The 15,933-nt window shown below is 36.5% G+C and overlaps 1 protein-coding gene across 5 annotated transcripts in view; it reads right to left on the minus strand.

Moving 5' to 3' along the window:
• Window positions 1–15,933, minus strand: part of LOC131144897 (chloroplastic group IIA intron splicing facilitator CRS1, chloroplastic) — a 91,915-nt gene that overhangs the window by 40,298 nt on the left and 35,684 nt on the right. The window contains exon 8 of one of the 5 annotated variants that reach the window (XM_058093841.1): window positions 755–803. The exons of 1 other annotated variant lie outside the window; for it this stretch is intronic. In XM_058093841.1, coding sequence (XP_057949824.1) covers window positions 756–803 — 48 coding nt within the window. In that variant the 3' untranslated portion in view covers window position 755. Of the gene's footprint in view, window positions 1–754; window positions 804–1,058; window positions 1,978–9,062; window positions 9,204–15,933 lie in introns of those variants that run through there. 3 more of the 5 variants (XM_058093867.1, XM_058093859.1, XM_058093851.1) reach the window with 3 other exon arrangements.

Genomic DNA, 15,933 nt, shown 5'->3' on the forward strand with positions numbered 1-15,933 from the left:
ATGATTGTTCTTGTTATTGACATATGGTAGGCCTAGGTAACTTTGGGGTGATCCCATTGACAAACACAAAGCTGGAGCTTTAAATAAGTAAATTTTAATGTCTTTCAAAAATATTAATAATCTTGTTAGTTCCCATAACTGCACAATAACTCCTTTTGTTCAAAGGTGTGTAGACCTAATGCACCCACTATTATTTATATATAATCTTATTGTGAGTAATGCTAATAAATCACATATGGCTGCATATTCTTTCTTTTTCTTTTTCTTTTTCTTTTTCTTTTTTTATTTCTGGATGCTTGTTAAGACTAAGCTATATATCAAAGCATACCTCCTCACTTATCTTACATGCCTTTCCACCTCTACCAAGATTAGAACAATGGATCTCAAACATAGAAGTGTTAAAAGTCCAAGTGTCTTGACCATTGCGCAATGTCCCTTTGGACAAATCAAGCAACCTTTGAAGAAGGTAGCTCATGAACTAATGCCAATAAAGTAAACAATAATCTTGGTCATTTCTCTTACTAAACAGATGAGTCAAAGCTTTATTAATATTAGGATTTATTCCCCCAACCCCCCCCCCCCCCAAAACACCAAAAAATATATAAATAAAAATAAAAATAATAAAGGTGTAATTCGCAGTGGGCTTCCATAAAATTAGATTGCATCTGCTTGCATAGGAGTGATGAATACACGCATCCTATGGTTCCAACTGCTCTAGCATGATTATATTTTCGTAAAATCATGAAAAACTAACCTCAACAAACAGTGGTATCAATGACAGTCTGCAAAGCTTTTTCTCCAATCTTCCAACAGCAAGGACGACACCAGCAAAGCAAAGCAAAGCAAAAACAAAAACAAATAACCAGCAAAAAAATAAAACATGAGGAAAAAAAAAAAGTAAAATGAAAAAACAGAAAACAAAAGACAAATCACGACAAGCAAGCATGTACTACAATTCAGGAGGGCGCCAGTTTTGCGAAGTATTGAAGATTTGATACCCATCTCAACCTATCGTGGGAAAAGTAAATACGTATGCCTACTTGAACACTCCTGCAAAATAATACAAGGGGGGTTTTTCGTTTTTTATTTTTATTTATTTTTTGTTTATTTGAGCACAATATAGTCATCCAGCATATTTATTCTCCTCCCCCACTGCATTTTTAAGTTACATTTCCGAGGATTTTACAGAGCTCAACAGTCTTCAATGCATCTTCCACTACAGTAGATCATTATTTGCCAAACATGAAGATCTCAGTTTTTGCATCAGACTTACATTACAGAAAGCCACAAGCCTGCACAGAAAATTGATTAAACAATGTTGAAACCCATGTTGACTGGGGATTCCAACACTTCAATTGCACAAAGCACTACAAATGATGCCCCTAAGATTAGTTTGAGATATTTTCCAAGTTTCCATCCATATAATTCCAACACATGACCTGGCAGGATAGTATTGTCACAAGCATGACCTCCATGGGATAATCAGAACTTCCTCAAAACCCTGCAAACTCCTCATGCCATCTTCAACAAAGCAGACACAATCCCAAGATAGGTTATCCATCCCTATTGAATGTCTTAAGATAGCCATGCCAGATTCATAAAAATGGAGTGATTACGGTGGTAACAAGGACTCTTTAACTCGTAGCTTGCGGCAACTGCCTGCATCAGCCAGCATGAGGTTAAAAACGCTGTGCCTTCCTACTGCCTGGGGTGAAGATATTTCAGAAGTGAGAATTCTGGAGTTTTGTCCGGCGAACTCAAGAGTCATTCAGAGCTTGGCAACACAGATCAGTAACTGAGCATCCTGGATAATTCTTTAGAAGCACTAACAGTGTCAACAGCCATCATTAATGCAAACAGAGGCTGCTAGCATACAAAACATTTACCCTTATGTTCAATAATTGAAAACCTTTCTTGCATGCTAATGGTAAGTCTGTAGCCATAATATCACTTGGTCCATTTTGGTCTATAAAAATCCTGTAGACAAAGGCAAGACAAGATGAGAAAAATATCACATTTAGGTGATATAACAGTATTTCCAAACCAAATTTCTGACAAAGCATGGTAGACACTAAAAATCAAATGATAAACAAGAAACATATGCAAGACTAATTTGTTAAACATATGATTCATTGCAAATAGAGTACTAATGTCCTCTAACAAGTCACTGTAGTGCAAATTAAACATAATGTTTTCTTGCAACTATTGCAGCAAGTTTTGTCCAAGAATAGGATTAACACTCTAATTATAACAACTATTATTCAGTACTGCAGGGTGACATCTTTCTACACAATCATTGCACATTGACAAAAAACCACCAAAAATTCTTCTAGAATCAAACTCCCATCCAAGATTCTCAATTTCAGACTTGCTAATGATGGCTCAATTACAGTAACTGAATTATAAGGGAGTCCTGGAGAGCAGCCTATTCTCTTGCTAGGATCTAGAAAAATTCTTTACACGTCCAAATATTGGTAAAGCAGCCAATGTACCAACACAGAGAGTATGGCTAAAGATGCAAGTCCAATCTCTACCAAGAAGAGCTTAGCCATTGCCATCTAAAATTTGCAAATTTGGGTGCCTAGACTTATCACATTACGAAAGCTTTCTCCAAACAATAACTCCTTTGCTAATCACAATGATCAGCTGTAATACTAGAGAAAATACCAAGTATTGGCACACCATCCACTATGCTATGCATCTTGTCGGAGACCACTGCTGCACCTCTAGCACAGGTGTCTATGTAATTCCACCGAGCATCTCTCAGGATATGGTCCAAACAATGTAATAGGATATAGGAATGGAAGCAGGCAATTAGCCCCTAAAATTAACTTCAAGAATGCTCAGATGAAAGGAGCAGGACACCATGTAAAAGAAATATACAAAGTCAAACAGCCTCTTTGATATGGACTTAAAAAAAAATTCCCACTTCATTATAGTACAAGAACGAAGCAGTGCACATAAATTTGTTTTCTTGGGGAAAATTCCAACGTAAGGACAGCAAATTGCTCCAGACCGTAAAACCAAGCTCATGGATATGGCCATTTAACGTCAAGCTTGTCAGCCACATCAAGAAGTCAGGAATGGTTTTGAATAGCAGCTGCAGCCATTAGATAACGGTTTTTCAGGTTTCCAACAGAAGAAAAATTACAGCTGCAGCAGCAGTTCGGGGCTGCTACTGTTGCGTAATGGCTGCTATTGTGTTACATAACCGCTACAAGATTGTCATGGTAAAAAATGTATATTTTCTATTTTTTCACTTATTCTTATATTTTTCTTTCATTTTTTTCCCCTTTTTCATGAATGATTCTCAATAAAATGGGTGAAGAGGGAGGCGCAGTTATAATGAGAATGATCATGACACGAAAATAATTTTTTAAAAAAAATATTCACAAGGTATGCATTAATCAACAATTTGATATTAACAATAATTTGATATTTTTTTTCAATATTTTCAGCTTCAAGCTTCTTTTCTTTTCAAGTTTTTTTCCTTGTTCAACTTGTTAGTAATTTATTAATTTAAAGATAAACTTAATGATTATATATTATATTATAGGTAAGGTTGCAGTTTATATACCCACCGCGATTCACCCCTTCCCTGGACCCTACATGCATAGGAGCTTTGTGCACTGGGCTATCCTTTTCTTTAAATTCTAATTTTAAAACTTGGATTATGATTATACAATATAACTTCTTGGTCTAAATTTATTAGATTTTCAGTACTTCAACAAATAAAATAATACATTTAATTTGTTATAAATTTGTACAAATTATTTGCCTAACAGATTAGTAGACGTATAATGATGTTTGTTTTATTCACTAATTTATCAAACATGTGATTAAAACATATACAATTCCTTTCAATAGTAATTTAAAACAAATGTAAAATTTGTTGTCCATACTAAATAGATACGCACTCTTTCTAAGAAGAGTTAAGAACTCAAAACATGCAACAACAACAATAACAAAAAAACCAAGCCTTAATTTCCACTAGGTGAGGTTGACTATATGAATCCTTTTCTATCAAATTTATGCGATCATGGACCATTTCTTTTGATAGATTTAAGGATATTAAATCTCTACTCACTATCTCCTCCCAAGTTATTTTAAGTTTACCCCTACCCCTTGTGTTGCCCCCCACAGTAACTAACTCACTCTTCCTCACCAATGCACTATGTGGCCAACGTTGCAAGTGTCCATCCCATCTGAGTCGTCTCTCCCTTATTTTATCTTCTATAGGAGTTACACCTAACTTACCACGAATATGTTCATTCCTTAATTTATCTTTCAATGTTATACCACTCATCCATCTAAGCATTCTCATCTCGGTAACTTTTACTTTTTGGATATTATTTTTCTTTGTCGCCCAACATTGTGATCCATATAGCATAGCTGGTCTTATAATTGTCCTATAAAACTTCCCTTTTAATTCTAAGGGTATCCTACGATTACAGAGCACGCTTGACGCACTTCTCCATTTTACCCAACCTGCTTTAACTCTATGCATTACATCATCTTCAATTTCTCCTTCAACTTGCATAATAGATCTAAGGTATCGAAATCTACAAGTGCTATTTATTTTTTCATCATCAAGTTTAACTTTGTCTCCAATCTCCTATCATTACTAAAGTTACATTTCATATATTCCATTTTATTTTTACTTATCCTAAAGCCTCTAGATTTCAAAGCTTCTCTCCATAATTCTAACTCAGCCTCTACTACGTCCCTAGTTTCATCAATTAATACAATATCATCTGCAAACAACATATACCATGGAACCTCCTTTTGAGCACTCTTAGTAAGTTGGTCCATCACTAAAGCAAAAAGATAAAGACTCAAAGCAGATCCTTGATGTACACCTATGGTGATTGGAAATTCTCTAGTTTCTCCATCTATAGTCCTTACACTAGTCATTACTCCATCGTACATGTCCTTAATGACATTAGTATACCTACTACATACACCCTTTACTTTTAGAAAACCCACCATAGAACTTCCCTAGGTATCCTATCATATGCTTTCTCAAGGTCAATAAATATCATAAGCAAGTCCCTCTTCTTTTCGCCAACTTCTTAAAAGATATATAGTTTTTGTGGTAGATCTCCCAAGCATAAAAACAAATTGATTTTCTGAGACCTTTGTTTCTAACCTTTTTTTTTCTACCCTTAATCTTTGTTCAACTACCCTTTCTCATAGTTTCATCGTATGACTCGTAAGTTTAATTCCATGATAGTTATTACAGTTTTGAATATCTCCTTTACTTTTTTATATAGGTATTAAAGTGTTTTTCCTTCATTCATCAAGCATTTTCTTAGTTTTTATAATTGTATTAAATAAATTAGTTAACCATATAATTCCATTATCACCTAAGCATTTCCAAACTTCAATTGGCATGTTATCTAGTCTCATAGCTTTCCCATTTTTCATCTTTTTTAGTGCAAACTTAACTTCGTCAACTCTAATTTTACGAATTATTCTCATATTTTTAGTTTTTTCCTCATTTGACAATTCTAAGTTAATTTAAGCCTTCTATTTGGTTTTCATTATACAACTTACTAAAGTAACTTCGCCATCTTTCTTTAATTTCTACACCCATAACCGAGACAATATCATCCTCACTTTTTATATATTTTACATTTCCTAAGTCCTTACTCTTCTTTTCTCTAACTTTAGCAAGTTTAAAAATATATCTTTCCCCTTCTTTTGTATCTAATCTATCATACAAACTATTAAATTATCTTTATTTAGCTTCACTAACGGCCTTTTTTGCATCTTTTTTTGCCTCCTTATACTTTCTACATTTTTGCCACATTTTATACCAAATTTTTTTTGTCTTTACAGCCTTTTGTACATCTTTATCCCACCACCAACCTTCTTTGTTATTCGAGAATCTTCCTCTTGATTCACCTAAAATCTCTTTTGCTATCTTTTAATAGAGCTAACTAATCTACTCCAAAGAGTATTCGTATCTATCCCATCCTCTATAGTCCCATCCTCATCTTTGATCATTTTATCTTTAAATTTTATTATATTTTATCCTTTTAGGTTCCACCACCTAGTTCTCTAAAACTGGTTTATTTTATTATTTTTCTTCCATTTTTTAATACATATATCTAACACTAAGACTCTATGTTGTGTGGTTAGACTTTCACTTGGAATAACTTTACAATCCTTGCATGATAAACGATCTACCCTCCTAGTTTAAAAAAAAAAAAAAAATCTATTTGACTTCTATTTTGTCCACTTTTAAAAGTTATTAAGTGTTCTTCTCTCTTCTTATAGCAAGTATTCATTATACTAAAATCATATGACAGCGAAGTCTAAGATCATCTTCCCAGACAATTTTGTCTCATAATTTTTATCATCCCTTCCAATGTGTCCATTCAGATCTCCTCCTATAAATATTTTCTCAGTCCTTGGTATGCCTTGTATAATCCTATCCATATCTTCCCAAAATTGTCTCGTAAGATTTTCTGCTAAGCCGACTTGAGGAGCATAAGCACTAATGATATTCATTATCTCTTGTCCTAACACCATCTTGATTTTTATAATTCTATCCCTTACTTTATTTACATCAACAACGCTATCTTTTAAGTTTTTGTCTATAATTATTCGTACTTCATTCTTATGTTTTTCTTTTCCAATGTACCAAAGTTCAAGTCCCGATTTATCAATTTCTCTAACTTTCTCCCCCACCCACTTAGCTTCTTGAAGGCAAATTATATTAATTCTTCTTCTGATCATTGTGTCAACAATTTTCATGCTTTGACCCGTAAGTGTCCCTATATTCCAAGTTGCTAATCTAATCCTAGTTTCCTGAACTAATGTCTTTACCTGCCCACGTCCAGAATGATGCAAGAACCCTCACATATTTGACACCGTACTCAGGCGCCGACACAGTTTGTCACTTCGGGGCGACGACCTAGCACACCCTCGCCCACTTTTTGCTACACCCGAATGGTACAAGTGCAACGCGTCGCTCGTAGGGGACGCCACAGCAAATATTCGGTAAGGATTCATATCATAATAATCTGACAAATTTTGCTGTGACAGGCTGTGTGTGTAAAAATTAGGACATTAAGTGCATCACAGACGGAGTTAACTCAAAACATGCAAACAAATCAATAAAAATAAGATTGTGTGCACTTTAAAAAAATTCATGGCCATTACAGCCACTTCCCATCATGTAACATATGCTACTCCCCCTTCCTACTACACCTATTACTGCTACATTATGCAACCCACTATTGCTACTTAAAACCATGGTCAAGCTAACAATCCCGACCATATTACCAAAATATTTTAGGACCTTCTAACTTTTGGAAAACTATTTTCATTTTCCATTCCAATTTTCCACATAATTACAAATGTCCCATCTTGCTCAATTTCCCAATATATATGCAGACAAACTAAGAAAGAAAGAAAAGTATTTTCTAAGTTCTCAATAAAATTGTTGGAAAATTAGCAAAGTGGCAGTTCTGCAATCCTTTAGAAAACTGAATAAAACAACTTCCATATTGTAAAGGCTTGATATGCAATGTTGGCCCACAATGGCATAGTGCTGCAGCAATTAACCTGCTTAATGGGTGGGATATGGGGCATAACAGCTCCAATATGTGCTATGATTGTTGGAGAAACAAAGGAACTAGAGTGCCATGGTTCAAGAAAGTCTGGAACAGTGGCAGCATTCCCAAACACTCTTTCATTTTGTGGCTCGGCTTGAAAGGGAAGTTGCTTACTAATGACAAATTGATTGGGGATGATGTGGATCATTTGTGTGAATTCTGTAGGGAATGAGATAGAGACCATAGACCATCTCTTTTTCAATTGTTCTTTTTCTTCTGAAGTGTGGGGTTGTATCCGGAGGTGGCTGGGATTGCACAAATCTATGTCTACCTTGAAAGTTGCAGTTAAATGGCTCCATAAAGAGGCAAAGTTAAATGGCATCAGTTCTATTGGGAAAAGAATAGGCCTAAATACTACAGTTTACTTCCTGTGGCATTTCAGGAATAGAAGGAAATTTGAGAATGATGATATTTCTCCTATGGATCTTGTAAAGGTGGTTCAAAAACACACTTAGAGAGTTGTGTATGATAAATTTGGCTTGCACTCTATTGAGTAGGGGTTCCTTTTGATTTTGTTGTAAATCCTTGTGCTTAATGTACTGCAATTAATAGTTAGGCTTTAGATTTTGTTGGATTGGCTTCATGCCCTTGGGTATGGCCGGGTTCTACTGTATTGTGTTGGATGGCAAATGTTTTTGCATTGTTAGGTGCTGCTTTCCCCTTTCCTGGGTATGCCCAGTGTATAATGTACATATTCATTTTTATCAATACATTTACCCTTCTGATCCAAAAAAAAAAACCTAACAACTCAAGCTTTTATATAAAGTGGTAATCTAACATGGTATCAAAGCTACAGTTACCAGGAGGTCCTAGTTTATAGTCTTGTTGCCTGCATTTATTGTTTGTTTGTTAAAACTTATCTTATTCCTTATGATGGATGTATTTATTATTCGTTTATCTCTCTATGAATAATTGGGCTACTTACGCAAGGGAATGTTAAGGTTTGATAAACATTGTTGGCCCACAACCTAACAGCTTACGCTTTTAGGTGAAGTGGTATTTTAACACAAGAAACATTACAAACAACCGCACTAGTGTCTTCAACTCAAATTTGGATCAATTTTCAAGCCTTTTATGTCAAGCATAACCAGTAATTAAATAACGAAGGCAAACAAAAATGCAACAATAACAATTCTTTGAATGAAGTCAAGTGATCTATGGTTGACCCAGGGGCAAATTTCCATTCACCTAATACCTTTGAGGAAAATGTGGATCAGGCACATATCTGGGTCGAAACTTCAGGAATAAAATTAGCTTACATTTTAAGACTCCTCTAATCAAAACTATCAAAACCCCATGCCATTGGCACCATAGAGTTTCCAATAAAATGCCAGTAGGCATCGAAAATTTAAATTTGCAAAAAATTGAAAGAAAAAAGATACATGCTATTGTCAAATTTGTCAAAAGATTTCAAATATCTCAATAAACTTACTTTTGTGGTCATTGATAGGTATGATATTCCTTCTAATGGCATCTGTTCTACCTCCAGAAGACTGGATTCGAAAGTATGCCAGCAGTTTCCTTCCGAACTTTTTAAGGTTCCCCGTGATGAAGTACCCTGCTTTTCTGCAAATCAGTCTGCAAGTCTTTCAACTAATGAATCACTGAATTTTTTTTATTTATTTGATAAGTAAACGCTACTGTGGATTCAATTAAAGGGCACTAGAGGACGCTAACCAAATACAAGAAATCACAAAGGATACAAGAAAACAAAAAAGAAATCACAGATCAAGAAACTCTATCCAAGAAAAATCAAGTACAAAATTTCCATAGCTCCAAGAGGCAAACGTGAGAAATAGATAATTTAGTTTCTCCAAAGTCAGGTCCTTCTTAAGCTCTCTTCCTTTCTCTCCAAATGCCCCAAGGCGCACACCAAAAAATAAAAATAAAGTGGGGGGATAGGCGGGCAGTATGTCCAACACCATCCAAGAATACCGATCAGTCCCTAATTGGGAAGGAAAAAATAACAGATGCCCTGAGGCATCACCCAAGTGACCTTGAACCACTGCCAAGTGCCAAACAAAACCACAAACCTTAAAACAATGAAGCAACAAGCGTATGGTTAGAACTTGCCCCTGCCTCCTTGCACAGATAACATCTATTGGCTACAATCATTCTTCTAAGATTATCCACAGTGATGATGGCTCCCAATAAACTTCCTAAGAAAAAAAAAAAAATGCAACATTTTAGGGGCTTTATACCTCCACACAGCCTTTGAAATGAAGAGATTGTCAGTTCCCCTACTCATCTAATTGTAGAAATTTTTAACCAAGAACCCCAAGTTTCTGCCATCAAACCAAAATATAGAATCCTCCATTACTAACATCAACCCTGGTCCTACACAGATATACAACAGAAGCTCCACCTCACCTTATTCCTAGTCCTGAGCATCAGTTCTAAAATCTGAGCTCCATACAACTCCATTACCTCCAACCAGGACCACAAAGATCACTGTTTCATTTTTATACCTTGCTATCAAAGCTTTATCTTCACACCAAACATAACTAAAACCCAATTCTATTCCCATTACCCACCACAAACCCAAAAATTTGTGAACCAGGGGTACTCTCCTTTTACTTTCAAAATGCCTTTCCATTGGCCAACCCCATGAGAAATATGCTCACCCATATTTGCCGTCAATCACTCTTCTCCAGAAACCATCATTTTTCACAGGAAACTTTGCAACCACTTGCCATGAATACCCAATTGAAAACCTGCAAGTCACTAAACCCAAGCTCCCTTATCTCGAAGGCACATGTTCCTTAAAAAGTTGAGGCTTTTGTTTGGTCCATGAATCTCGAGGAGGGGAGGAGAGCTTTGTCGCACACAAGTAATGGATGCACTGGAGAGTGAGAGGAGCACGAGACAAATCCCAAGATGCTCAAGCATGGATGTGGCAAGCGAAGGTGTTCTCATGACTGAAGGATTCCTGGAACTAGTGGGAACCTAGAGAGAGAGAGAGAGAGAGAGAGCTAAATTGCTTAAGGGTCAAAAACAGATCCCCATTGAAGAATGATTTGAGGGAATTATATAGGGAAGGCAAAAGAGTGAGATGTTATCTTCTAGTAAAAGAATGGCATTTCACATGTCAATGAAAAAATGAAAAATTATTGAGAATCATGACACATAGTTAAGGTGAGAAAAAATTAAAAGGAACATGTGTCATTTGCTTGAGCAGGTTAGGAAACGGATAAAGGTTTAGGATTTAGGTCTCCTTGATTCAAGCACACCAAGCCAAGACTCTAAACATCCTAGGATCCAGATTGGTAAAGACCCCGCCACGTGTCTCTGTGACCAATCCAAGCTCACACCACCAATTTTGACCTCTTGCAAAAATACGTATGAAATATAATTGATAGTTAATTTAAATTCGTGCACTTGAGTTTGATGTTCATCAATTCCACAATCTAGGGCAGAGATGTTATTTTATGCATTTACGTTTAGCCTTCTTCATGGGAAGTTATTCAAATGCAAAGAAATTTGTTAAATGCAGTGATATAGAAAATACAAAGTAGAGAATTTTTTAGTAAAAGTAGGATAAAACGCAAGTTTCCAAAGAGTGCTCCGTAGATGATATGGATCAAGTAGCACAAAAATAAACAGAAGAGGGAAGGAGAGATCTGTAATCGTTTCCAACCACTCCACCTCTAAAGAGTTAAAAGCCTAGGAAAGTGGAGTGAAAGGAGCTGGAACTAAAAGCAAAGATCAACTCATCTTCAACTCCAAGCCACGGTAAGATTTTTTTTTATTTTTTAATTTGATAGAAGATGGGGAAAAAAATTCAATTCTGATGATTGATTCCTCATGAGGTTCGACCTTTCATAGGGATAGTTCTCACAAGAATCATTCCAGCAAGGGTCAACTTCCAAGGGATTTGCTCTTGTGAGTTGACATTGTGACCTTGACTATCACGGCAATACACTCCCACAAGGGTTGATTCTCGCAAGGCTTGCATTCATGGGGGCTCTACCCCACAAGGGTCACTCTTGTAGAACCGGCCATTGCAAGGACTCCACTCCTGCAAGATTGACTCCCACATGGCTTGCCTATGTTGTGACTCTACAAGGTTGACTTTGCAAAACACTAACTCCCAATTCTTTTTTTTTGGGGAAACAAAAAAACAAAAACAAAAAACAAAAAAAATCAAAAACAAAAAAGCAAAGGGTTTCTATTGTGGGGGCTCTGCTTCTACTACGAACTTTTTGTCCTCTTCTTTTTTGTAATTTTTTTTGGTAGAAAAAACTCTTGAAAAATTTATGCGAACTTAAAGAATAATTTATAATAGAATGTAAACTTCCCTAAGTATCTCGCCTTTGTTTAACATTTTTCTTCCCACTCATTTTGGGTTGTAAGATCTGCAGCATTCATGGAATGATGAAGATGGCACATGTGAAAGTCAATACATGAAAAGTTGGAAGTATCAATGAGAATGGTTTCGCATATTAGGGAAATACCTAGTAGGAAAATTTTAGCCCATCATATCCTCAGCATTACCTTTGATGCAAGGAAAGTTTCTCATTCAAGAGACCACAATAGAAGACAATTGTTGATTCGTAAGTCTGGTGACTTTCCAATTATTTCAAAGAAAGAAACTTCACAAGATAATACAAATTACAATATGAAACGATTCTTTTTAGGTGGAGGTGGCGAAGAGTAAAGGATATAGGCCAACACAACAAGGGCAGGCACTATAAATGATAAGTCTAAACCAAGGCCTGACCTCTGCTTCTACATCCCAAAGAGTTCAGTGCTGCATCTCAAGATGGAGCAAAGGGAGCCTCCACTCTCTCTCACTAAGTTTGGCATGCTAAGAGCTACAAATACCATTTAGAAAGATACATCGCGTTACTCATAATCCCAATCGCAAAGAGTGATTGAGATAAGTGCTAGATTGGACATTCAACTGATTAGAGACATAGGAATGTGGCTGAACATCCTGACTCTCTGGAGCATTCCCACTCATACAATGATAACAGCATGGGGTGAAATTGAGTCACTTGGAATAAAATGATACTCTTTGTAAGAAGAGACCTCATAGAGAAAATGGGAGCATATTGGAGTTGGATATTTTAGAAAGTAGAAATGTCGCCCATGATGGAAATCCTATGAGAGAAGTTGATGGGGCCTCCCTTAATGTCTGCGAGAAAGGATAACCATTGCAATGGAAGGAGCAAGGAGAGAGAGGATGACAATGAGAATGTTATTCTAGATGATTCCTCTCCCATGGCCGAATTTCATTCCCATCTTGTCAAACCTCATTGTCACTTGGCCATGCAACTCAGCTTCCACATTCTCAACAACTGACCAAATTTCCTAAGACATCTCAACATTAAGATGGTCTACTTCAAGCTCCTTGTTCTTCCTTACACAAAACACCTTATGCTAGTAGTTTATATCCCATGAATTATCCCAGTTGCACCGTTACTCCCCTTATCCCTACAGCAATGGACTTACATGGTCTTCGGAATTTCATATTGGAATGATCCTGCATTTGTGGATTTTCATAGTTTTAGAGTGCACATGTAACATGTGATCTATTTTATGGCTGCAAGTTTTGGGCAGGTGCACTTTCCATGGAAAGTTGTATATTTCCACCTTACCTAAAAGCTTAGGCAATTAGTTTGTGGGATAACAATATATATCAAGCCTTAACACTCCCCCGCACATGAGGCCCAATATAGAAGGTAAACCAACAACACCCATTACAAGGAATAGAATAATTTTTAACAAACTCAACTATAAATGCAGGCAACAAGATTAGAGCCCAAGATCCCATGGCAATCGTGGGTCTAATACCAAGTTGAAGTATGGGGTAAATCAGAAAACTTCTTCGTCCACAAGCAGCGCACATGTGATGGGGGCCTCAACCATGTGCATCATTTCCACTATGACCGCTTGAACCAACCAGACCGGCCCAGCTGGTTGGATTGGGTTCAATTGAACCCAGTGGCTTAGCTGGTCCAAGAAAGGACAAGAACCAATTTTTTTCAAAACCGAAGTCAACTTGACCAACTCAGTACGACTCAACCTAAACCGGTCATACTCAATGGGTCAACCAAGTTGACCCAGTAAGCAAGGCATGCCAAAGAATTCGTGGCTCAAGCAAGAATTCAACCCTGCATGTTGAGTTGAGGAATGTAGGGTGCCACCAAGAATCCAACAGTTGGTTTGTATAAAAAAGAGAGCAACAAAAAGTTATTTTCGAGCATCTCTAAAGAAATGTTGGAAAACTAGAGAACTTTAGAAGCATTTTGTAATCTTTTGGAAAACAGGAAATGAAAGAGATTTTCTACAAGTGAACAAGCTCTTAGGGCCTTCTCATACCCAATTTTCTAAAATGAGGACCAAAGGGCAGATTGAGGTGCTTGATTGACCCTTTACGATGTCCACTAACCTTCCTAATTAGTAACTTAATTCCTAAACCTTAGCCTTCCTTTGAATGCCTTTCCAAGTTTTTTTTTTTTTTTTTGAAAGAATTAAGAACCATTATATTGATGAGAAGCAAAATAGGCAAGACTGTACAAGGGAGCAAAACAAAACTGCATAAAATCAAGAGCTCAAAAATCAGGCAAGAAGTGAAAAACTTGAACTCCACGCATCTATTTTTCACATAAAAATAATAATGGCCTCACCTTCAAAGGGAGGCAGATTTCTCGCTTTCTAACAATGATAGATGGAAGCAGTATAGACAAGCCTGCACAAATCATCAAAGCAGGTAGAGCCTAAAGAATTAATCTAGTTTAGATTACTCTCCCAACTATGATAAGCCCCTTCAATATTGTAATAAGCAGCTGCTGCAATAAAGATTTTTCCAAAACATTAACAGTCAAAGAAGATGTGATCTCTAGTTTCAGTGAAAGCTCAATCCTTGCAGTTTGAATCTTTTCACCCCTCCCCCCAAAACCACACTTTGCTACTCTGTCCAGGGAATTAAGCCTTTTGAGGACTGCCAGCCAGGAAAACCATTCCAAGTTTTGTAGTCAACATAAAAGGTCTTTTCACTTATTTTTCCTAAAATAGTAAGAGGGCGACTCCATAAGTAGACTGATGGAATTGTCAAGATTTAGTTTCCTGAAAAGATGGCCCAACGCAGCTCCTCTCTTGATAACATACAAAGGGGCAATGGCTCCACTTAGATTCCTACCATCTATGAAAGGGAAGGTGGTCCACATGCTAAGATAAAAGAATTCCTATTATCCAAGGTCTAGAGATGGCATCTTAAGGCTTACAGCCCAAGATTCCTACCACTTGATTAGTATGAGAAAGGGATGGTGGTTTGTTTATCTCATGAAATTTTTTGAAAGGACTCTGAAACCATTTTCGGCCTAAAAAAATCCAAATTTTCCACAAATTTCTCTTTTCTAAAATTAAAATATTTTTTTCTAAAAATTAAAAACCCCTTCATAGAAAAAAAGGTATATCCTTTCTTAGGTGAGCCCAAGGTGGGGGGGGGGGGGGGGGTGTCCACAATAATGCGTGCAAAATTGAACTAGATTTTATGTACTATATTTATGCATTGTTTCATGCTAAATTTGCACAATAACTAATAGCAACTAATTTATGAATTTAGAAAATAGCTAAATTCCAAACACTATTGGAATAACCAGTTTTGGAAAGATCCATGGATGGGGAATGTAGTATTGTCCACCTTTCTCCGTGCCTTTTTCACCTAAGCTCAGGGCAGGACGAGTCCATTTCTTCTTTTGTTGTTGATTCGGGTGGTCCTTTGCCTTCTTGGGATTTCCACTTCTGCAGATCATTAAATGATAGGGAGATGGGAACCACTATCCTCTTTGCTAGTCTTGTTGAATAACTATCGTTTTTATTTAGAGGATAGTCTTGATCTCTGGATCCTTTAGGGGTTTATTCATGTATATCTTTTTGTGATTTTTTTAATAGGTCGAATTTTTCTTTTCCGCTCTATAGTTCTATTTGGAAGGCGAAAGTCCCCTTTAAAATTAAGGCTTTTATCTGGTTGGCTGCACTTGATAGGATTAATACCATTAACTTGGTACAAGTTAGGAGACTTTTTGAAGGTTATATCTCCCATAAGTGTTCTCTGCTTTAATGGTTCAGAATCATCATTGCATCTGTTAGTTCATTGTCACTATGCTTGGAGTGTTTGGAATAAGCTATTTAGTATTTAGGCAAACGTTGGGTGAGTTCTACGACAGTGGAGGATTTTTTGGCAATGACTTTTTGCTGGATTTGGTAGGAAAAAGGAAAGAGCAGCACTTTGGAAATGTGCTTTTTTCGCAGTTTTTTCGGGATTGTGGATGGAGCGTAATGTGCACATTTTTTTAGGGAA

The sequence above is a fragment of the Malania oleifera genome, chromosome 1, assembly GCF_029873635.1.
Source record: "Malania oleifera isolate guangnan ecotype guangnan chromosome 1, ASM2987363v1, whole genome shotgun sequence".
In the NCBI taxonomy this organism is placed as follows: domain Eukaryota; kingdom Viridiplantae; phylum Streptophyta; class Magnoliopsida; order Santalales; family Ximeniaceae; genus Malania; species Malania oleifera.